Source organism: Nerophis ophidion, linkage group LG27 (genome assembly GCF_033978795.1).
Source record: "Nerophis ophidion isolate RoL-2023_Sa linkage group LG27, RoL_Noph_v1.0, whole genome shotgun sequence".
Classification (NCBI taxonomy): domain Eukaryota; kingdom Metazoa; phylum Chordata; class Actinopteri; order Syngnathiformes; family Syngnathidae; genus Nerophis; species Nerophis ophidion.
In genome coordinates, this window is record NC_084637.1 from 14,442,978 (window position 1) to 14,467,977 (window position 25,000).

The 25,000-nt window shown below is 39.6% G+C and overlaps 1 protein-coding gene across 1 annotated transcript in view; it reads right to left on the minus strand.

Annotated features, from left to right (window-relative positions):
- Positions 1-25,000, minus strand: part of ptgfrnb (prostaglandin F2 receptor inhibitor b) — a 215,015-nt gene that overhangs the window by 151,123 nt on the left and 38,892 nt on the right. The window contains exons 2-3 of the mRNA XM_061889699.1: positions 21,575-21,687; positions 21,234-21,492 (exon numbers count right to left, since the gene is read on the minus strand). Of these exons, the coding sequence (XP_061745683.1) occupies positions 21,234-21,492; positions 21,575-21,687 (372 nt within the window). The remainder of the gene's footprint in view (positions 1-21,233; positions 21,493-21,574; positions 21,688-25,000) is intronic.

Here is a 25,000-nt window from a genome sequence, read left to right on the forward strand (position 1 = left end):
AACATATACCCAGAATCCTTTGCATCCCTGACAGACCCTGACTATTTTATACACCCCGCGAGCAGCAACCTCCCCCACCCCTGTGCGTCGGTAAGGTGGGCGGGGTTGGGGGTGCGGGGGTGTAAAATATATTCAGGGCGTATCACGGATGCAAAGGATTCTGGGTATTTGTTGTGTTGCGTTTATGGTGTGTTACTGGGAGGATGTTCTCCCGAAATGTGTCTGTCATAATATTTTCAGAATGTGTTTGTTCTATTTTTGGCCAAAGTGAGACAAAGAAAACAAATCAGAAGTTGTCTTTGTTTTTTAATTGTAATGCCATGATTATAATAGTCCTGCCCGCGTGTGCACAGATTTTCCTCCATGCGGCCCCTGAGCTAAAATGAGTTTGACACCCCTGATCTAAATATATATCTAAAAGATGGCAGCAGACGGCAAATGACCATTGAGGAACACCAACACAGCATCAGTGGAGTGGCCATCCAGCTAGTGAGTGTGCCATACACTCACAGAGGCGTCATTTACCCTACACTAGTTCCAAACTTTCCAAAACAATCTATAAAAGAAGTTAATATTCAGCTGAAGCTTGAATTTATTGACAAAATGCAAATCAAAGTATTGCACACTCTAATTCTCTCAGTACTATGCCTTGAACCAGGGAGCCTGCAAACAGTGGTATTGTGCTCACTGTACATGTTATTTGTTACCTTTTAACCCAGTTTCAATTTAATTAGCACAATGAATTTTCCCTTCCACAAAGTTGTGATGATGATGACGATCAGATCGCTGACAAGACCTTCTTCTTTAGTTCACTGATCAGTTAAACCGGATTCATGTCTTGTTTTGTGTTGGAAAAAAAAAGTAGTAAATAGGGGAAAACAAGACAGGCTAAGATACGTACTGTAAGTGCTGCTTTTGCCTGAGATGCTCCCTGTGTCCTACTTTTAATTTCAAAGAGAGCCCAACTTCCTGTGAACAATGAGGAACTAAATGTGTCTTGAAAGAAACACATGATAAAATGAATTTCGGCAAAATATTTCTGCCTGGAAATCAATCTTTAAATGAACATGTTCTGTACTACAACTACATAACGTCCAAAACGTTAAATTAAATAGATCAAGGGAGTGTTGACAAAGGCTAATACTGTTTATTCTACGGCAGACCCGGGCACATTAAGGCCCGGGGGCCGCACGTGGCCCGTTGAGCTTTTCAATCTGGCCCGCCGGACATTCCCAAAAAATTGTTTTAGATGTTTAAGATGGAAAGTGTAGCTGCCATTATGATGTGCAGTGATGTTTTCTAATGAACAGAAGTCTTCAACTATACTAAGTCTTTCAATGGTTGGACTCTGCATCATATACTAGTCACTATGGTCATCTAATTAGGTACTATGGTCATCTAAAAACTTACTCTGGTCACTATGAGATATCTCAGATTGTAGGTGGGTTTTTTTTCACTATGTTTCTTGCATTTTGGTTGCCTTTCGGTTGATTGTAAAATATGTTGTCAATATTCAGTGTTTTATCATTCATAGTTAACATTGTCAATCCCACATTTTTTATTTTCATGTACATTTTGCGTGTCTCATTCAGTGTTTTAAGGCGGACTGTCATAACGTTTTTAGCTTTCAATCATTATTCCGAGGTTTTATATTAGTTTTCTTAAAAACAGATCTACCGGCTCTGGAGGTCCCGATCCAGGTTTTTGCACTTCCGATCCAATACCAATATTGTTTTTGCACATCCGATCTGATATCGATACTGGCCTATCAGAGTATGTACTAAAGTTTAAAGTTATTTAGCCTACTTAGTTGTCAGATTAATGTTGAAAAGGGTTTTAGTACTCTTGATAACAACTAGCCAGCTGAAATAGGTGAGTTTGAATAATACACAATGGTTGGTATTCAAGGATAAACACAAAATAGAAAAAATTATACAACAGAAATGGCATCATTAAACAGTAAAAATGTGAACAGTATAAAGTGCAAATTATGCTGTAAAGATTATTTTAAAAAAGCAAAACACACAAACAACATGAGTGGAATAAAATGTATATAACTCAACATCAAAACTTGCTCTTGAACAAGTGTAAATAAAAAAAAATAAAAAAATAAAAATGAGGTGGCGACTTGTCCAGGGTGTACACCGCCTTCCGCCCGATTGTAGCTGAGATAGGCGCCAGCGCCCCCCGCAACCCCAAAAGGGAATAAGCGGTAGGAAATGGATGGATGGAAGACAAAAAACTATCTACACACTCCTTTCAATTGTTTTCCCCAGTCAGGGGGGGGGCAAACAATTGAAGTCCAAGCATAATAGGGAGATTCTTTCTAACGAAGACGAGCACTTCAAGATGCTCAGGTGTCAGCCTGCTCCTGTGTTCATCAATGATGAGCGCTAAAAAGCCTCTCACTCTCAAGAGTCATTAAAATGTCTTACAACTTTACCACCACGCTTGACTTTATTGTGGCATGTTTTGCACTCCAACTCTTCATCTTTTTCGTTTTGTAGGGTAAAATAATCCCACACAGCTGACATTTTTACCGTATTTTTTAATTCACAAGGCCGTCTTAACAGTTAGAACACAGACTTGTGGATGTGTTGAAGGTGAGCTGGAAAATGCGTAACGGAGCGTAGGACGCAGCAGAAGAGTGGAATGTATTATTCAAATCGGTGCGTTGAAAAACACAGACCGGATTTTATTTTTTTTTTAAACTGGATCTGAATCGGCATTTTCCCATGCCTTGCCAATTCGCATTTTTTGGCAAATATCAGATCGGGACAACCCTAATACCGGCCCCTAGACACACTTTTTTATCTAAATCTAGCCCCCCTGAGTAAAATAATTGCCCAGGCCTGTTCTACTGCATTAAAAAAAAAAAAAAAGAGTTTGTACTTGTCAACATTTAATTTTTCATGCTAAACTATCATACTGATAAACACACTGCCAACTATTCTTCTGGGACACCAAATACAATAAAGAATTAATTGAAAATACCTGATTTGTACCCTTAAAACCTCTCTCTGATGTACTGTAGCTGGTAACTGTCATTTGTAAGTAAAAGCATATTATAAACTGCAGTTGTTTTCCATTATCTGCCTACTTCCTCTACACCAGGGGTCGGGAACCTTTTTGGCTGAGAGAACCAAGAAGCCAAATATTTTAAAATGTATTTCCTTAAGAGCCATTTAATATATTTTTTTAACACTGAACACAACTAAACACATGCATTTTTAAGAAAGAACAACATTTCCAGAGTATATTAAGTATCTTATTCTTTGTAATAACATTGTTATTCTGAAGCTAACTGTGGAGGGGGCGTGGCCTTCGGGCCTGCAGCAAAGCGGGATGTTGCCAGGACCGGCCTCGAAATCAGCGACAGGTGCGTAGAAGGCCCACTTGGGCCTTTTTATCTAATCACCTGTCGCTCTGTTATAAGCAGCAGCCAGGAGGAGAGACAGAGTTGGGGCTGGAGCCAGAGCGCGAGTGAGGACGAAAGAGAAAAAGACAATTGCTGTAAAGCAACTGAAAGAAAAATAAAATAAAACAATATTGTAACCCTAAAACAGGCTCTGGTGGTCTGAAGAACCCCCAGGAGGGCAAGCCCACACTAACCAATAATAAATAAATTACTTCTTACCATTAACGCAACTTCTTGAACATAAAAATGCATGGGAATGTTTTATATTTTGAACGTTGTTTTTAACACTGTGATTACAAGTGGATTATTAATTAAGTAATTATTCATTACTTATCCTGTTAAGCAATGTCAGCTCAGATTTATCCGAGAGCCGGATGCAGTCATCAAAAGAGCCACATCTGGCTCTAGAGCCATAGGTTCCCTACCCCTGCTCTGCACAATATCCACGGCACAAACACACAAACACGTTGATCTGTGGCGTCCATGCTTTCTCGTGGAGTAAGGAATTCGGTGTACAGCAGAAATTAGCCGCTTCTTTGAAAAAAAGCTACCAGAGGTGTTTAGCAATTCACGCTGCTGCATCAAAAAAATGATTCCTTATGTTTCAAAACGACTATTTAGATATCAAATAAAATACAGTCAACGTATAAGAGGATAATCACTTATTTGTAGTACAAATGGCAAGTCAATTCTTCATATTTAAAAGGTAGCTGATTTTAACATATCAGCTTCCGGTTCACTTCCCCTGTTTACACTTTATTGAACTGTGCATGCAAGTGGTGGTGCAGCCTCATTGGGGCCTTTGAACGTTTATACTGTAGTTTGATTAAGATTACATTTTACTTGCAATATAAACAGTCATTTGGAATATATCAGATTTTTGAAAACATCCGAGTTCGGCCACTTTATCCTGCAGTGTAGAGCTATCACAGTCGGATGTCCGATTGGGATTATTTGGTCAAAGTCAATCTTTTTAGTGGCCATTAGTGTTGTCCTGGTACCAAAATGTATTTTGATACTTTGGCACTTTTCTAAATAAAGGGGACCACAAAAAATTGCATTATTGTTTTTTTTTTAAACAAAAAAATCTTACGATACATTAAACACATGTTTCTTATTGTAAGTTTTTCCTTAAAGGCCTACTGAAATTAGATTTTCTTATTTAAACGGGGATAGCAGGTCCATTCTATGTGTCATACTTGATCATTTCGCGATATTGCCATATTTTTGCTGAAAGGATTTAGCAGAGAACATAGACGATAAAGTTCTCAACTTTTGGTCGCTGATAAAAAAAGCCCTGCCTTTCCCGGAAGTAGCAGACGATGTGCGCGTGACGTCACGAGTTGTAGGGCCCTACACATATTCACATTGTTTATAATGGGAGCCAACAGCAGTAAGAGCAATTCGGACCGAGAAAGCGACAATTTCCCCATTAATTTGAGCGAGGATGAAAGATTTGTGAATGAGGATATTGATAGTGAAGGACTAGAAAAAAATTTAAAAAATAAAATAAAATAAAAAGCGACGGCTCCGAGCGGCGGCAGTGTGAGCGTTTCAGATGTAATTAGACACATTTACTAGGATAATTCTGGAAGATCCCTTATCTGCTTATTGTTTTAATAGTGTTTAAGTGAGATTGTAAAGGCATACCTTGAGGTCAGATGGCTGCGGTGAACACGCAGTGTCTCAGAAAGAAGCCAAAATCACAGCTGCCTTTCAAACAGCTACTGCAGGAGGACGAATAATTCAATGATGTCTCCGGTAAGATATACATCACAATTTTCCCATCCAAAAACATGCTGGTGGATGTAGAGAAACATGTTCGCTAGACCGCAGCTTCACAACAAAAAAAGAAACACCGGCTATGTCTCGGTGCTAAAGACAGCTGCAATACACCGCTTTCCACCACCAACATTGTCCTTTATAGTCTCCATTGTTAATTGAACAAATTGCAAAAGATTCAGCAACACAGCTGTCCAAATTACTGTGTAATTGCGCGATGAAAAGACGACTTCTAGCCGCTAGTAGTGCTGATCTAGTATGTCTCCTCCAACTCGAAACGTCACAAACACGCGTCATCATTCCGCGGCGTTTTCAACAAGAAACTCCGTGGGAAATTTAAAATTGTAATTTAGTAAACTAAACCGGCCGTATTGGCATGTGTTGCAATGATAATATTTCATCATTGATATATAAACTATCAGACTGCGTGGTCGGTAGAAGTGGGTTTCAGTAGGCCTTTAAGGACAAGTTGTAGGAAATAAATTATTAATGTACTTGTTCATTTATTGTTAATATCTGCTTACCGGTACTTTCTCTTTCAACATGTTCTATCTATACTTCTGTTAAAATTTAATAATTACTTATTCCTGCTGTTTGGATTAGTTTTGGATGATACAACAAATTTGGGTATCAATCCGATACCCAGTCATTACAGGATCATATATTGTTCGTATTCAAAGTCGTCATGTGTCCAGGGACATTTTTCTCAAGTTTATAAACATAATGTAAATGTTAAAAAAACGAAAGAAGATTTTGTGACGCTAAAAAATGTTGATGTAATCATAGTAGTATCGACTAGATCCGCTCCTGTACTCTGTATCATTACACTGGATGTCATGTGTGGATCCGCATTTCATTGGTTTACATTCAGGAACCTTAGCGGTGACGCCAGTGAGCTACGGTGTGTAGTGAAGCATGTTTAGCTATTCCTCGTCCTGCAGGGATGATACTTGTAAGAAACTTACTTTATTTGTTGCCATGGAGACCAGGATTAGGACTTTAGCCCAGGCTGCAATGTCTTAAAGGGGAATATTATCACAATTTAAAAAGGGTTGAAAACAATAAAAATCAGTTCCCAGTAGCTTGTTGTATTTTTTAAATTTTTTTTCAAAAGTTTACCGGTCCCGGAATATCTCTAAATAAAGCTTTAAAGTGCCTTATTTTCGCTATCTTCGAAACCACTATCCATTTCCCTGTGACGTCATACAGGGCTGCCAATACAAACAACATGGCGGTTACCAAGGCAAGATATAGCGACATTAGCTCGGATTCACACTCGGATTTCAGCAGCTTAAGCGATTCAACAAATTACGCATGTATTGAAACAGATGGTCGGAGTATGGAGGCAGATAGCGAAAACGAAATTGAAGAAGAAATTGAAGCTATTGAGCGAATAGCTATTGACGCTATTCAGCCATAGCATGGGTGTACCTAATGAAGTGGCCCATAGCATGGCTGCCTTATTAGCATCACCGGTAAAATGTGCGGACCAAACGATCAGGACTTACGCATCTTGTGACACTGGAGCAACTTAAATCTGTCGATTGGTAAGTGTTTGTTTCGCATTAAATGCGGGTATCTAGTTTCAAATGTACATACAGTTAGCGTAAATAGCATGTTAGCATCGATTAGCGTAGCATGTTAGCATCGATTGGCTGGCAGTCATGCCGTGATCAAATATGTCTGATTAGCACATAAGTCAACAACATCAACAAAACTCACCTTTGTGATTTCGTTGACTTAATCGTTGCAAATGCATCTGCAGGTTATCCATACATCTCTGTGCCATGTCTGTTTTAGCATCGCCGGTCAAATGTGAAGACACTTTGGTACATTCAATGGGGGTCTGGCGGCAGATTTCTTGCCAGTGGTGCAACTTGAATCCCTCCCTGTTAGTGTTGTTACAACCTCCGACAACACACCGACGAGGCATGATGTCTCCAAGGTTCCAAAAAATAGTCGAAAAAACGGAAAATAATAGAGCTGAGACCCGGTGTTTGTAATGTGAAAAGGAATATGGCGGGTGTGTTACCTCGGTGACGTCACGTTCTGACGTCATCGCTAAAAGACCGATGAACAGAAAGGCATTTAATTTGCCAAAATTAACCCATTTAGAGTTCGGAAATCGGTTAAAAAAATACATGGTCTTTTTTCTGCAACATCAAGGTATATATTGACGCTTGCATAGGTTTGGTGATAATGTTCCCCTTTAAAGCACCTCTTCCTGAGGGCGTTTCAGTGTTATAACTTTACCTTTATTGTTAGTTTTTAAGCCAAAATGTGTCCGTTCTCCCTTTTCTGTCTACACGCATTGTCTGCTTGTAAGTACTCCGTAATTGTGCACGGCCGATCATTTTCCTCTGCTCGTAAACCAGCAATGACACGACGTACGACGACGGGTGGGTACGGGACCGATACTTTTCAGAGGCGGCATAGTACAGAACATGATTAATTAGTATCGCGGTAAATTTTCTAATACCGGTGAAACCGTACAACCATTGTGGCCATTTAAAAAATATATAGATTTCTAATGTGAATGCAATCTGACCTGCATGTGGACATAAGCTCACATGCACTGCAGTGTTTACAGAAGTAAAATTGCTTCTACTCTAGTCGGTCCCAGTACTGGCACATTTGTGGCAATTTCAAGGAGTTTGTGCAATGAAAGTCAACATTTTCTGAACCGAATTACTGTGCGTAGAAAATTAAGAAGGAAGAGGACATGTATTTTGGCCCTCACAGTTTTACGAGATAATTCACTCCTATGTCTACTTAAAGACACTCTTCGTGTGCGGGCGAGCAGTTAGTGACAGGATTAGTGGGAGTTTCGCACAAGTAAAAAAAAAATATTGTCACATGTTTTGCTCCGTTTTCAACTATTTCATTTGTAACCGTCTTTTTTGACGAATAATTGTAATGCTTACCACGTTTTTGTGACGTTCTGGTCGGTTGAATGCTACCTTAACGTGGAAGTGTTCACACTGAGGACGCATCGCCTCCAAATTATATGCACAGACGCATACGAAAAATGCCTAAGTCAGACAAGAAAAATTGCAATGATTATACGGACATGAAAAAAATCTGATACAGGTCTGAATAAACCTAGAGCGGGGGCAAGCAACCCGCAAGCGTTTTTTTAGCGCCACCCTAGTGGTTTCCGGGACCTCTTTCAGAAATGTGTGAAAATGGAAAAAGATGAAGAGATAAAAATATTTTTTATTTCAATATATTTTCTGCAGGCGAGAAAACATGACACAAACCTTCCTAATTGATAGAAATCCCACATTTTATGTTATACATGCTTCACCAATGAGAATATTTGGCAAGCACCGTTTTGTACTACTAATTTCAGCAATCCTTGAAGTCATCGTAGTTTGTTTACATGTACAACTTTCTTCTGACGCTGCCACAGAAATACGTGTTTTATGCCATTCCTTCTTTGTCTCATTTTGTCCACCAAATGTTTTATGCTGTGCGTGAATGCATAAAGATGAACTTCGTTGATTTTATTGATTTGCTGGAGTGCTTTTCAAGACTATGTCTCCCGGCTGGCCTGGAAACGCTTCGGGATCCCCCGGGAAGAGCTGGACGAAGGGGCTGGGGGGAGGGAAGTCTGGGCTTCCCTGCTTAGGCTGCTGCCCCCGCGACCCGACCTCAGATAAGCAGAAAAAGATAGATGGATGGCTTTTCACGCATATTTGATCAATCCATGACTGCAAGCTAATCGATGCTAACATGCTATTTAGGCTAGCTATATGCACATATTGCATCATTATGCCTTGTTTGTAGGTATATTTGAACTTATTTAATTTATTTCACTTGTGTACTCTTTGTATTCAACTTATATATGCATGTGTTATGACACATTATCTGTATGTAATATTGGCTGCATTTCTCATCTCAACGTAACCCAGCTAACACTGATTGTAATAAATCCATTAGAAGAAGACAGCCTGCCGTTTCCTTAAACTTGGACACACACATCTATACTTTTGGCCATTCTGAGCCAGTAATTTCCAGAAGTTATCTCATCCTGTGAGTAGCCTCTACTTTACTAATGGTTTCTAATGTTGCAAAAATGTGTAGAATACAAAATAAAATACAACATTTGGCAATACTTAAGTATGCGGAATATATTATAAGTAACAAAGACTTAATTTAGAGTTATTTGGACACTAGGGGAACATATAAGGGTTAGGGTTAGGGTTAAAATTACTAATAAGCAAAAAACCTGAGGTTATTGAGGGAAGACTGTTTTCAGACACCAAGTTGCTCCGGAGTATACGTCGCACCTGCCGAAAATGCATAATAAAGAAGGAAAAAAACATATATACGTCGCACTGGAGTATAAGTCGCATTACCATAATATGTTAACGTAACATATTATGGTAAGAGTCATTCAAATAACTATAACATATAGAACATGCTATACGTTTACCAAACAATCTGTCACTCCTAATTGATAAATCCGATGAATTCTTATACCTCGATGTCGCTTCTAAACAACTCTGCCAACTCTAAAAAGGTATGCGCCGCTTCCTCTTGTCGTTTTATGCTGCATATTTCACTACGTCCAGCTTGTATTCTGCAGTACATGATTTCCTTTTCGGTCCAATTTTTGTTCAGCCATTCTCAATTTTTAGAAGTTACCGGCAACGTTGAAATGACCCATTGTAATAGCTACGGCGGTAGCATATAGCATATAGCAGTTACAATTCCATGACCCAAAATGCACTTCTGCCATGACCCTCCCACGCTGAATTCTTATTGGTTGACGTGTATGTGACGATTGCTGACATTTTCTTCATCTCTTCCGCAAATGAGATATATAATATTATTTGATATTTTGTAATCTGCAATACATGATTTCCTTTTTGGTGCCATTTTTGTTCAGCCCTTCTCAGTTTTTATAAGTTACCGCCAACAATGAAATTTGCCATTGTAATAGCTACGGCAGTAGCACATAGCATATAGCAGTTAGCATTCCATGACCCACGATGCAATTCTGCCATGACCCTCCCCCGCCGAATTCTTATTGGTTGACGTGTACGTGACGATTGCTGACGTGTGTGTGACGATTGCTGACATTTTCTTCGTCTCTTCCGCGAATGAGATAAATAATATTGATATTTTACGGTAATGTGTTTATCATTTTACATATAAATCGCTCGGACTATATGTCGCACCCCTGGCCAAACTATGAGAAAAAACTGCGATTTATAGTCAGAAAAATATGGTAGTTAATGGCTTACTGGTTGTATAATAAGACCATGCAGAATAATGCATTAATAAGTACTTAAAAATGACAAATTAAGAGCAAATATGTTACTAATTTGCATGTTAAAAAGCAACTAATTAATGGTGAATATGTTCCCCATACTAAAGTGTTACCCAACATTTCTGTCAACAAAGATTTGTGTCAGCCTTTGATAGTAGGCTAATATAAACACTTACTGTACATCATGTGTTGCCTTCATTATAACACTTATATAAAACTTTAAATTTTTTGCGGCTCCAGAGAGATTTTTTACTTTTATTTTTGCTCCAATATGGCTCTTTCAACATTTTGGGTTGCCGACCCCTGACCTAGAGTGTGAAAAAGCCCTAAATGTAGTTTTTGACCCATATTAGTTAGAAGGTAGTAATCAATAAGGACCAACAAAGTAAGTTGCATACTCTGAGAACAAATTTTGGGATACTACATTCAAGAGCGAGTTGTGGTCAGGGTGGCTATGATGTGAACATGGACGACAGATAGCCAAGGCGGAAAAAAATAATCTACGTTTTGCACTATCAATTAAAATTAGCCTGAACTGAGATTTCAAACCCGCAGCGACCTCTACTTCACTCATTTCTTACATAACCAAACACCCTCAGTGCGCAGAGAGACCGTGTGTGTATGTGTGTGTGTGTGAATGTACGTGCAACTATGACGTGCAGTGCACAAGTCTCGACTGGTACACACCCTGCGGCGGCAAATCCAACTCATTTCAGTGAACAACTGAGTGTCTCCCTCACACACACATGAATATGCTTTGCCTTGTTCGCAGCAAAGTGTACATGCGCACGTACTCGCACAGGCTGCCACCAAGTTAATTCTGGTCTATATTTAACAAGGTGTCTGGGGTGCCGTGCTGGGGAACAGCTGAACATGACGGCACATTACCTGGCTATCAGATAACAGCACTTTTTGTGTCAAATATGCATAGGAACAGCCAAATATGGATCCCTTTCTTTCTGTATGTTTGGGTTGAGGATAACAGTTCAATCACACCAACAGTGCTCAAATATTCAGGGAGTTTGGGTAACCGCAGGCCAGAAACCTAATTAAACTCAGATGAAAATCTTTTTTCAGAAAATAGACAGCGTTACGCAGGATTAAGCTGGCAGAGTGTCAGAAAACCGATTCCCATAAAATCAACCATATTGATTAAGGCAGTGTTTTTCAACCACCGTGAGATACAGTCTGGTGTGCCATGGGCGCTTATGTAATTTCACCTATTTTGGTTAAAACATTTTTTGCAAACCAGTAATTATAATCCGCAAATAATGTGTCGTTGTAAAGTGTCTGTGCTGTCTAGAGCTTGGCAGAGTAACAGTGTCATACTCTTCCATATCAGTAAGTAATTGCTTTGTGGATGTCGGGAACATGGTTTGTCATGATCACAATAGGCAGACAACAGCGGGGGGGCAGCGTGCAGGTAAAAAGGTGTCTAGTGCTTAAACCAAAAATAAACAAAAGGCGAGTGCCGCTAAGAAAAGGCATTGAAATTTATCAATGGCTATGCAAAACGAAACAAACTGAACTGACTGCAAAGTAAGCAAAAACAGAATGCTGGACGACAGCAAAGACTCACAGCGTGTGGAGCAGACGGCGTCCACAAAGTACATCCGTACATGATGTGACAATCAACAATGTCCCCACAAAGAGGGATAGGGTACGCACAATTTAAGTAGTCTAGATTGCCAAAACTAATCCGGTGCGGGGAATAGCATTCCAGGAAGACATGAAACAGCTGCAGGAAAATACCAACAAGAGAGGAAAAGCCACCAAAATAGGAGTGCAAGACGAGAACTAAAACACCACGCATGGGAAAACACCAAAAAACTCAAAATAAGTCACGGCATGAGACAGGTCATGACAGTACACGTACTTTGAGACAAGAGCTATATTGATGCATGGTTGGTTATGGTTTAAAGTCCATCCATCCATCCATCCATTTTCTAAAGCTTATTCCCTTTGGGGTCGCGGGGGGGCGCTGGTGCCTATCTCAGCTACAATCCGGCAGAAGGCGATGTACACCCTGGACAAGTCGCTACCTCATCGCAGGGGCTGGTTTAAAGTCATATCCAACAATTGCGACAACTTTTTATTGTCTACTGAGTTACATTTTTTAATTATTTCTGCTGGTGAAGTGCCTTTGGATTGTTTCAATGAAAAAAATGTGCCTTAACTCAAAAATTGGATTAACGATGTGCTGATCGATCGGCTATCACTCAGTATCGTACGATTTTCGTGAAAAAGTATGTGATCGCCATTGCCGATTAATGTCTTTCAATGCAAATCACAAACGCTAATCCCTTCTAGGCTAATATTAGTTTTTTGTCTGCCGGCTGAAAAGCTATTATTTCCATACTCAGTGTAGAAACGCTCCTCTGACATAATAATAATCACCACCGTTGCGGCAAATAAACTGCATTTATTGGTATTTTAAGTATCATTATCAAGTATGTGAACAAGGCTAAACATGTTACACACCGAGATGAAGCAGGAGTCGGCTTCCTAGCCAAGATAGACGCTAAACTAGGTTAAAAAAAAAAAGCAGAAGAAATGAGCGCCTAGTAGTGTGGTATGGCATAGTACTTTGATACTAATCAATCATATTCGGTACTATACCGCCTCTAAAAAGTACCGGTCCCCCGCCCGTCATGCAGAACGCCCTCAGGAAGAGTTGCTTTAAGAGATGGCTCGCTAGCTAGCGGCAAATGTCTGTCCGCAGTCAGCACTGTTGTAACTACTTCAATATCATTAATCCCCGTTTCCATGGAGACAAATCAAGTATCAGCCTTGAAGGACTCTGATAGCTTTACCTGCTTCACTACACACCATAGCCATGATAGTGGATGAGAGAAAACGTGTCTACAGTTGACAAAATCAACACAAGATTTCAATATGTCCAATCATTAGCCATTGTGGTGACCATCATAACTTTGATTACACTAATCACGTGTGAATGAGGGGCATACTTAAACAGCCATACATGTCACACTAAAAGGTGGCTGCATGATCAATGCCAACACTGTCATAAATATGTGTCATACAGTGAAACCACACTAAACTACAATGACAAACACATTGTGGGACAATATTTGCACTGCAATACAACAAACACTACAGAACAAATTCCCAGAATTCCTTGCAGCTGCAATATAAAGAAAACGCCATTGGTGGATCTCCACCTAACATCCACTGTGATGATACCAAGTACTGGAGTGTATCTAGTTGATACTACTATGATTACATCAATAGTTTTTAGCATCGCAAATTCGTTTTAAAAAAATAAATACAAATTATATTATGTTTATAAACTCAGGAAATATGTCCCTGGAAACATGAGGACTTTGAATATGACCAATGTATGATCCTGTAACTACTTAGTATCGGATTAATACCCAAATTTGTGGTATCATCCAAAACTAATGTAACGTATCCAAACAACCGAAGAATAAGTGATTATTACATTTTAACAGAACATGCTAAAACAGAAAATAAAGCAGATATTAACAGTAAATGAACAAGTAGATTAAAAAATAAATTTTCTACGACTTGTCCATAATAATGTTGACAAAACAATAGAATGATAAATTACACAAGATGTAACTGCATATGTCAGCAGCTAAATTAGGAGTTGTTTGTTTACTTACTACTAAAAGACAAGTTATCTTGTAAGTTCACTATTTTATTTAAGGACCATTTTTCAAAAAGAAACATATGTTTAATGTACCCTAAGATTTTATGTTTAAAAAAACAGCCAATAATGGATTTTTTGTGGGCCCCTTTTTTTTTTTTTTAAGAAAAGTACCGAAATATTTTGGTACCGGTACCAAAATATTGGTATCGGGACAACACTAGTGCCTAGTAATGTTTCAGAAGTGTAGAAGGAAGCGTGTTACAGCAGAGAGTAAGCAGGTATTTACATGAATTTAACAAGTATATTAATAAGAGTCCAACGAGAGGATAATATAACAACAACTGTTGATGTGTCAGCATTGTCGCAGCCTGTACAAAACCGATCCGTAAATTGGTAGAGTCGAAACCAAGGGTAATGTCAGGATATAATAAATACTAGAGTGATTACCGTATTTTTCGGACTATAAATCGCAGTTTTTTTTCATAGTTTGGCCACGTGTGCGACTTATACTCCGGAGCGACTATGTGTGAAATTATTAACACATTACCATAAAATATCAAATAATATTTAGCTCATTCACGTAATCTCATAGACGTGTAAGATTTCATGGGATTTAGCGATTAGGAGTGACGGATTGTTTGGTAAACGTACAGCATGTTCTATATGTTCTAGTTATTTGAATGACTCTTACCATAATATGTTACATTAACATACCAAGCACATTCTCAGTTGGTTATTTATGCGTCATATAACGTACACTTATTCAGCCTCTTGTTCACTATTCTTTATTTATTTTAAATTGTCTTTCAAATGTCTATTCTTGGTGTTGGGTTTTATCAACTAAATTTCCCCCAAAAATGCAACTTACAGTTGGGATCAAAATTATTCAACCCCCACACAATTTTGGTGTTTTAGCAAGTTGGACATTTATTCCGTATTTTGTTTTTGTAGTCATATCAAATAAAGATGTGTCAAATAGACAAATGCAACTTAAATTGTAACACTGTATTTTACAAAATACCAAAAAGGACATTTTTTTTAATATCTCATTGACAAAATGATTCAACCCCCTAGTTACATGCATCTTTAGTACTTAGTAGAACACCCTTTGGCAGCAATGACATCCTTCAAAGGTGATACATAACCGGACACAAGCTTCTTGCAACCATCTACAGGTATTTTAGCCCATTCCTCTTGGGCAAAGGCCTCCAGTTCATTTATATTCTTGGGCTTGCGTGCTGCAACTGCCTTCTTCAAGTCCCACCACAGGTTTTCTATAGGATTTAGGTCTGGCGACTGTGAAGGCCACTCCAGAGTCTTCCAGCCCTTCTTCTGCAACCACTCTGATGTTGATTTGGAGGTGTGCTTGGGATTGTTGTCCTGTTGGAAGGTCCAACGTCTCCCAAGCCTCAGCTTCGTCACTGACTTCATGACATTTGCAGCTAATATATCCTGGTAAGAAATAGAATTCATAATGCCTTGAACGCGCTGGAGATTCCCGGTACCTGAGGCAGAGAAACAGCCCCAGAGCATTATTGACCCCCCACCATGCTTAACAGTAGGCAAGGTGTTCTTCTCTTTGTAAGCTTCATTTTTTCTCCTCCAGACAGAACGTTGATTCATAGGCCCAAAGAGTTCCAGTTTTGTCTCATTACTCCATAGAACAGTTTCCCAAAACGTTTAGGGTTTGTCCAGATGATTTTTGGCATACTGGAGTCTTTTTTCTTGTGCCTGGTAGTCAGAAGTGGTGTGCGCCTGGGAGTTCTGGCATGGAGGCCTTCATCTCGTAGTGCGCGCCTTATTGTCTGGGACGAAACCTGCGTTCCCCCCTCTGCAATGTCCTGTTGTAGTTCCTCAGCTGTTACCCGGGGGTTTTTCACCACTGTACGCTTCAAATACCGGACAACATCCTCTTTCTACCACACCCAGGTAGTGTTTCCACTGTGCCTTTAGCTTTAAACTTGCGAATCATGCTCCCAACTGGGTCTCTTGAAATGTGTAATGTCTTTGCTATTTTCTTATATCCATATCCTTTCTTATGAAGAGAAATTACCTCCTCTCTTGACTTCTTTGACCACTCCCTGGACTTCACCATGTTGCAAATACACCATTGACCATCTACAAGAAGCTCAGCGTCACAGTCTTGTTCAATCAGTTTAATTGTTGCTCGTTATGGTTCTAATCACATCTACAGGTGTTTTCAGCACCTGATTGAAAAGACCTTATTCAAATTCTGTTCTTAAGAGTTATGATCTTCAAGTGGTTGAGTAATTTTGTCAATGAGATATTAAGAGAAATGACACTGTTTGGTATGTTACAAAATATAAGGTAATTCAAGTTGCATTTGTCTATTTAATGCATCTTTATTTGATATGACTATAAACAAAATACGGATTAAATGTCCAACTTGCTAAAACACCAAAATTGTGTGGGGGTTGAATAATTTTGATCACAACTGTATACACCAGTGCAACTTATATATGTTTTTTCCCTTCTTTATTATGCATTTTCGGCAGGTGCGACTTATACTTCGGAGCAACTAATAGTCTGAAAAATACGGTCAATAAATATTTTAGTTTTCTCAATATATATATATTTTTGGGTGTTTTGGTAATGTTTACAAATTCAGGGAGGAATTCCCTGGACACAAAGGACTTTGATGGCAAAACTGATTTTAATGAGCTACAGTGCGGCAGTTAGGGATTTAGCTTAGTTTTTATGTACTATTGGCTTTGTTTTGCTCAAACAATTGTATGTAATAAAAGACAATAAGGAACCAGTTGAATCGTTGTGCTTATATTGTTATACGGTCAGTAGCTGGGTTTCCATTGCAGTTTTTGGCAAAATTAAAGCGATATTTGTACAGATTTGGACAAAATACATTTCCATTTGCATCATGGGCCGTAATTCTCGTAAAATCTCTACCTGTGAGACTCTACTTTGTGGAAAATGGATGCTTTGACATTCCATGGTTTTGGAGCTGTGATTACAACTGCAACCACAGCTGTTGCCGTGATTTTCAACGGAAGACGAAGGCAGCGGGTGATCGCTCAAAAAGGCAACGTGTGGCAGCAGTCACTAATAAGGGATTTTTGGGAGAGAACCGTGAGCGAGTAAATAACAGACACAGAACATCCTTTGTTTAGGTGCCATGGAAAAAGTTCTCCCATTATTCTTTTGCGACACACTTCAACCGAAACATCTGGGAAAACTACCTCATGAGGGCATAAAAATGTTTTTAGAAATATGGGTGTTTCCATTACCAGTTTCTTAGTGCGATATTTAGGTTTTGCGCATTTCTAGGGGTAATGGAAACACAGCTACTCGCATTCACAATAAACACATTGAACAATTTACAGTTAATACTGAAGTAGTGTTGTCCCGATACCAATATTTTGGTACTTGTCCCAAAATTATTTCGATACTATTCAGTGCTATTATGAATAAAAGGGACCACAAAAAATGGCATTATTGGCTTTATTTTAACAACTTATTATTATTTTAACAACAAATTATTGGCTTTATTTTAACTTTATTGCAAGTTTGTTATAAATTTTATACATCCCTGCAAGCGGGGTGTATAAAATAGTCAGGGAATGTCATGGATGCAAAGGATTCTGGGTATTTGATGTGTTGCGTTTATGTTGTGTTACTGGGAGGATGTTCTCCCGAAATGTGTTTGTCAATCTTGTTTGGTGTGGCTTCACAGCGAGGCGCATATTACTAAGAGTGTTAAAATTGTTTATATCACAACCATTAGTGTACTCTGTGTCACCCAGTATGCCTTACAGTCGTGTGCGTGTTGCTGCTGAAGCCACACACAACATGATGCTGGACTGACAAGCAGTTCGCACATGCTGTAGAAGGCGTCAAAGGCAATGGCTCCATAGCACGCCCAGTACTCATTAACTGGGTGACTGCCGGCAGTCATTCTAGAGAATATTAGTGTCTCCTATTGTCTTCTTCGCTTTGTGACACGGGTCTTAAATGGCTCTTAAAATGGCAAAGGACACCGATCCCAGAACCATGTTTATCAAATATTTCCAGATGGTTCAACCGCCACCCGCCCAAATCTAATTAAAATCTATTTTTTCATCACGTCACCTGCCCGACCCGCGGTTTATCCGCGGACTCCGCGGATGAGACCGCAAACCGCGCATCTCTAGTCTGCTGACGTACAGTATGCAGTAACATATTGTGTCATTTTCCATTCTATTATTTTGTCAAAATTATTAAGGACACGTGGTAGAAAATTGATTATTAATCTACCTGTTCATTTACTGTTATTATCTGCTTACTTTCTCCTTTAACATGTTCTATTTACACTTCTGTTGAAATGTATTAATCACTTAGTCTTCTGTTCTTTGGATACATTAAATTAGTTTTGGATGATACCACAAATTTGGGAATCAATCAGATACCAAGTCGTTACAGGATCATACATTGGTCATATTCAAAGTCCTCATGTGTCCAGGGACATATTTCCTGAGTTTATAAACATAATACGAATTTTAAAAAAAACGGTAATGCCAAAAAATATTGACGTAATCATAGTAGTGTAGACTAGATACGCTATTGTACTTGGTATCATTACAGTGGATGTCAGGTGTAGATCCACCCGTGGCGTTTGTTTACATTTTGACGGCAGTGAGCTACGCTTTTTGATTTTCTTGAAGGAATCAATAAAGTACTATCTATCTATATATCTACGGTATCTATCTACACTGTGTAGTGAAGCATGTTTAGCTATTCCTCGTCCTGCAGGGATGATACTTGTAAGAAATGTACTTTGTCGCCATGGAGGCGAGGATTACTGATTTAGAAGTAGCCAAAACACTGCCGACGGCGGATGGACGTTAGCCGCTAGCTAGCTAGCCATGTCTGAAAGCACCTCTTCCTGTGTGCGTTTCAGTGTTATAACATCACCTTTATTGTTAGTTTTTAAGCCAAAATGCATCTATTCTCCCTTTTCTGTCTACACGCATTGTCTGCTTGTAAGTACTCTGTGATTGTGCGCTACCGAACATCATCCTCTGCTCGTAAGCCAGTAATTACACAACGTGACGATGACGGGGGCGCAAGATGGTGCGGGACCGGTACTTTTTAGAGGCGGTATAGTACCGAATATGATTCATTAGTATCGCGGTACTATACTAATACCGGTATACCGTACATGTGAACGGTATCGGTATGAGTAACAGGCAATCTCATCTATCCATCCATTTTCTGCCGCTTATTCCCTTTTGGGGTCGCTGGCACCTATCTCAGCTACAATCGGGCGGAAGGCGGGGTACACCCTGGACAAGTCGCCACCTCATCGCAGCAGCCAGAACTATTTTTTTAAATGTTAATTTAAATCTCTGCCAATCATTAATTTTTTGCCACTTTTGGTGAAATAAAGATTTTTCAAGCTGGTTTGGTGAAAAACTAGTCCTATTTGGGGAGTGGTGACATTCGAATATACTGAAAAGTGACAATAAAGAGATCCATTCCATGACTTTGGGAGAAAAATGCTTACTGTACTGAAGTGTACATCTAAGCCAGGGGTCACCAACCTTTTTGAAAGCAAGAGCTACTTTTTGGGTACTGATTAATGCGAAGGGCTACCAGTTTGATACACACTTAAATAAATTGCCAGAAATAGCCAATTTACTCAATTTACCTTTAACTCTGTTATTATTAATAATTAATGATATTTATCTTTGTGGAAACACTGATCATCTTAATGATTTCTCACAATAAATGTATATAGAAACAGACAAATATAAAAAAAAAAAAAATGGGTATTTCTGTCTGTCATTCCGTCATACATTTTTTTTTCTTCTACGGAAGGTTTTTTGTAGAGAATAAATGATGAAAGAAACACTTAATTGAACGGTTTTAAAGAGAAGACAACACGAGAAAAAAAAGAAAATTCAATTTTGAAACAGTTTGTCTTCAATTTCGAATCTTTAAAATTCAAAATTCAACCGAAAAAAAGAAGACAAAAACTAGCTAATTTGAATCTTTTTGAAAAAATTAAAAAAATTATTTATGAAACATCATTAGTAATTTTTCCTGATTAAGATTATTTTTAGAGTGTTGATGACATGTTTTAAATAGGTTAAAATCCAATCTGCACTTTGTTAGAGTATATAACAAATCAAGCTATATTTTTAACGAAAACAAATAATATTTCTTCTAGATTTTCATGAACAAAAATTTTAAAAGAAATTCATAAGACTTTGAAATAAGATTTAATTTTGATTCTACAGATTTGCCAGAATATTTTTTTTGAATTTTAAATCATATTAAGTCTGAAGAAATATTTCACAAATATTCTTTGTGGAAAAAATTGAAGTTAAAATGAAGAATTAAATTAAAATGTATTTATTATTCTTTACAATAAGAAAAAATAAATTTACTTGAACATTGATTTAAATTGTCAGGAAAGAAGAGGAAGGAATGTAAAAGGTAAAAAGGTATATGTGTTTAAAAATCCTAAAATCATTTTTAAGGTGGTATTTTTTTCAAAAATTGTCTTTCTGAAAGTTATAAGAAGCAAAGTAAAAAAATAAATGAATTTATTTAAACAAGTGAAGACCAAGCCTTTACAATATTTTCTTGGATTTTCAAATTCTATTTGAGTTTTGTTTCTTAGAATTAAAAATGTCGAGCAAAGCGAGACCAGCTTGCTCGGAAATAAATACAATTTAAAAAATAGAGGCAGCTCACTGGTAAGTGCTGCTATTTTAGCTATTTTTAGAACAGGCCAGCGGGCGACTCATCTGGTCCTTACGGGCGACCTGGTGCCCGCGGGCACAGTGTTGGTGACCCCTGATCTAAGCTGATAAAATTTCCTGGAGTTCCTGTATCATTCTTAGCCAAGAGTGCCTACCTGACATTTGTATGAAGTGTGTGCATGGACTTGAAAGCCAAAATATGAACCAGAAACTGTCTAAAGTGTTTGTGAATGTATGTGTGGTGGGGTTTAAACATGTTTAGTAGAGCATTGCTAAGTCATGGCACCGGCTGTTAAATGAACCGTAGGCAGATACACACACACACACAAAAATTAGCTCGTCTGGTCAAACGCTTTACTAATTACAACACACACGCAAGCACACACACCTCACCCATACCAATGAGTTGGACGTTAGCCTCGTAGGTCCCACTTATGACCGAGTCAGTGCTTGGCGTTTGGCAGCAGTACAAGCCGGCGTCTTGCGACTTGGCCTCCGCTATCTTGAGCTCCACCACGTTGTCCTGGAGACGCATAATGGAGATATCACCTGACGCCACGCGTTTGGAATGCGACTGGTCGGAGTAGCTGCCGTCAAAGGTGGAGATGATCTTTATGCGCTGCACGCTCGCCTCCCGAGACATCATCCACTCAAAGTCCTTGATGACGGCGGAGGAGAGCCACAGGTCAATAAAGGCAAAATACAAACAGTTGCCCTGATACGTGGTGCATGGTACCCACCTGCTCTCGTGGCCCCGTGTAGTCATTGACATCACACCTGATGGAGATTGGCTGACCCTCCACGCGAATCAACGGGCTTGGAGACACCGTCACCACCCGGGCTAAGCTCCCACCTTGAGACAGACATCAAAGAAAAATACACAAAGTCACATACTGTAGTGATGGGTACCTAATCGATACGGTACTGATTTCCAATAAATGGGAATCGATACAGATACTCAACGGTACCAATTTTTGGTACTTCCGTGTGTAGACCAACAAACGTTGCTGATCCCCAAGGGAAATTGTTAATATTTAACAATGAGGTGAGCTGATGAAGATAAATGTGTTGTCCAGTTCTTCTTAGATTTGTTTGGACTTCTTCTGTACACTCATTTGCAGGGGTTATATAGTAGAATTTACAGGTCGTTACAATTCATTTTCTACCGCTTGCTTGTCACTTTTGGGTTCGCTGGAGCCTATTTCAGCTGCATTCGGGCAGTAGGCGGGGTACACGCTGGACAAGTCGCCACCTCATCACAGGGCCAACACAGATAGACAGACAACATTCACACTCACATTCACACTCTAAGGCCAATTTAGTGTTGCCAATCAACCTATCCCCAGGTGCATGTTTTTGGAGGTGGGAGGAAGCCGGAGTACCCGGTGGGAACCCACGCAGTCACGGTGAGAACATGCAAACAACTAACGCAGAAACATGTCCTTCGCAAAACCAACATATTTTTAAAAATTAAATCATACTGGAGTTTGCCCAACCAGTCTACATGTGCTTTGTGGACTTGGAGAAGGCATTCGACCGTGTCCCTCGGGAAGTCCTGTGGGGAGTGCTCAGAAAGTATGTGGTATCGGACTGTCTTATTGTGGCGGTCCGCTCCCCGTACGATCAGTGCCAGAGCTTGGTCCGCATTGCCGGCAGTAAGTCGGACACGTTTCCAGTGAGGGTTGGACTCTGCCAAGGCTGTCCTTTGTCACCAATTCTGTTCATAACTTTTATGGACAGAATTTCTAGGCGCAGTCAAGGCGTTGAGGGGTTCCGGTTTGGTGGCTGCGGGATTAGGTCTCTGCTTTTTGCAGATGATGTGGTCCTGATGGCTTCATCTGGCCAGGATCTTCAGCTCTGACTGGATCGGTTCGCAGCCCAGTGTGAAGCGACCGGAATGAGAATCAGCACTTCGAAGTCCGAGTCCATGGTTCTCGCCCGGAAAAGGGTGGAGTGCCATCTCCGGGTTGGGGAGGACACCCTGCCCCAAGTGGAGGAGTTCAAGTACCTAGGAGTCTTGTTCACGAGTGGGGGAAGATTGGATTGTGAGATCGACAGGCGGATCGGTGCGGCGTCTTCAGTAATGCGGACGTTGTACCGATCCGTTGTGGTGAAGAAGGAGCTGAGCCGTAAGGCAAAGCTCTCAGTTTACCGGTCGATCTACGTTCCCATCCTCACCTATGGTCATGACCGAAAGGATAAGATCACGTGTAAAGCGGCCAAAATTAGTTTCCTCCGCCGGGTGGCGGGGCTCTCCCTTAGAGATAGGGTGAGAAGCTCTGTCATCCGGGAGGAACTCAAAGTAAAGCTGCTGCTCCTCCACATCGAGAGGAGCCAGATGAGGTGGCTGGGGCATTCGGTCAGGATGCCACCAGAACGCCTCTCTTGGGAGGTGTTTAGGGCACGTCCAACCGGTAGGAGGCCACGGGGAAGACCCAGGACACGTTGGGAAGACTATGTCTCCCGGCTGGCCTGGGAACACCTCGGAATCCCCCGGTAAGAGCTAGACGAAGTGGCAGGGGAGAGGGAAGTCTGGGCTTCCTTACTTAGGCTTCTGCCCCAGCGACCCGACCTCGGATAAGCGGAAGAAGATGGATGGATGGATACTTGCTTTGTTGGCATGGAAAGTTGCAACATTACATAGAGCCTGTCAATTATTTGTGCCGGCCCAGTCTGCAACCAACTTAGGGCTGGGCAATATGGCCTTTTTTTAATATCTCGATATTTTCAGGCCATGTCACGATACACAATATGCATCTCGATATTTTTGAATGAACACTTGATGCATATAATCACAGCAGTATAATGATTCGATGTGTCTACATCAAAACATTCTTGTTCATACTGCATTAATACATGCTCATTTTAAACTTTCATGCAGAGAGGGAAATCACAACTAAGTCAATTGACCTAAACTATATTTATTAAACAGTTATTAAGCAGTGGCACAAAAATTCATGTCATTTCCAAAATAGAAAGTGCAAGATTGTCAGACATTTTAAAACAACCTATAAGTGCACTTTTGTGCTTGATGTCACTAAGATGACATATCAAAACAACACTAAATTAAAGTGCACTTTTTGTACAAAACGCCACTACAATAGTTTAAAACAAATAAAGTGCACTTTTGTGCATGATGTCACACAAGATATTTCAATAACTGTCAAATAAAAATTAGCTGCATAATAGGAAATCAAATAGTGTATGTCCGCTATGTGGTAGGTTTCTGCGGACGTTATCTCTTTCTGTTGTTGACTATTTTTTGAATACAGTGTTGATCTGGAAACGGTTGCTTAGGCATTTTGTGGGTGTGGCACATGCAAAGCCTCAAGCACTCTTTATTCTCTAGAGGGTGACTTTTGAAATAATGCTACATATTAACAGCTAATGCTACTTTTTGTAGCAAAGCTTTTGCCCCACACTTGACAAATTACGGTTGTCTATTCGACATGTTACCGCTTGAAACCAAAAAACTCCCAGACGATGGACTGCTTTCCTTGGGAATTAATTCTTCCTTCATTTGTTACCAGATTCGTATACTTGAATATCGCGATAGTCATTTTTTATATCGCACAGAGACAAACCGGCGATATATGGAGTATATTCGATACATCGCCCAGCCCTAAATCAACGTGATTTCACGTGCAACAAAAATATTGAAATATGTGAACGTTAGATTTTACGCAAATCGACACCCGGTAGTAAAGACATAATTGGTTGGTGCTTATGAAAGTAGTAAATTTGGTACCAATCTCTACACTCGCATAACATAAAACAGCTCTCAGAAAGTTTCTCTCCCTGGTCTCCTGTAGGGTTCTCTCCAGGGCGGCCACCCAAATGTTTTATTTGTGATAATATTTTCAAACTTTTTACACTCGTTACAAATCCAAACAAGATTTGGTGTTTGTAATTCGGGAGCACAGAGTTGGTAGATTTGATTCTGTGTAGCGGTGGACGTGTGTGCCTTCTAATTGGGAAAACATTCATGATGTTCCCTGGACTTGTTAGTTTCATCATTTCCAACTTGTCTGTGAAGCTGTGAATATGTACAGGCTGAGAGCTGGCTAGTGATTTGATGAGCGTGATTCAATATCGAGAACTCTAAGTCATCTTTTCAACATCTGGGCAGAAAAAAAGAGTATTTATATCCACACAAAAACATTACA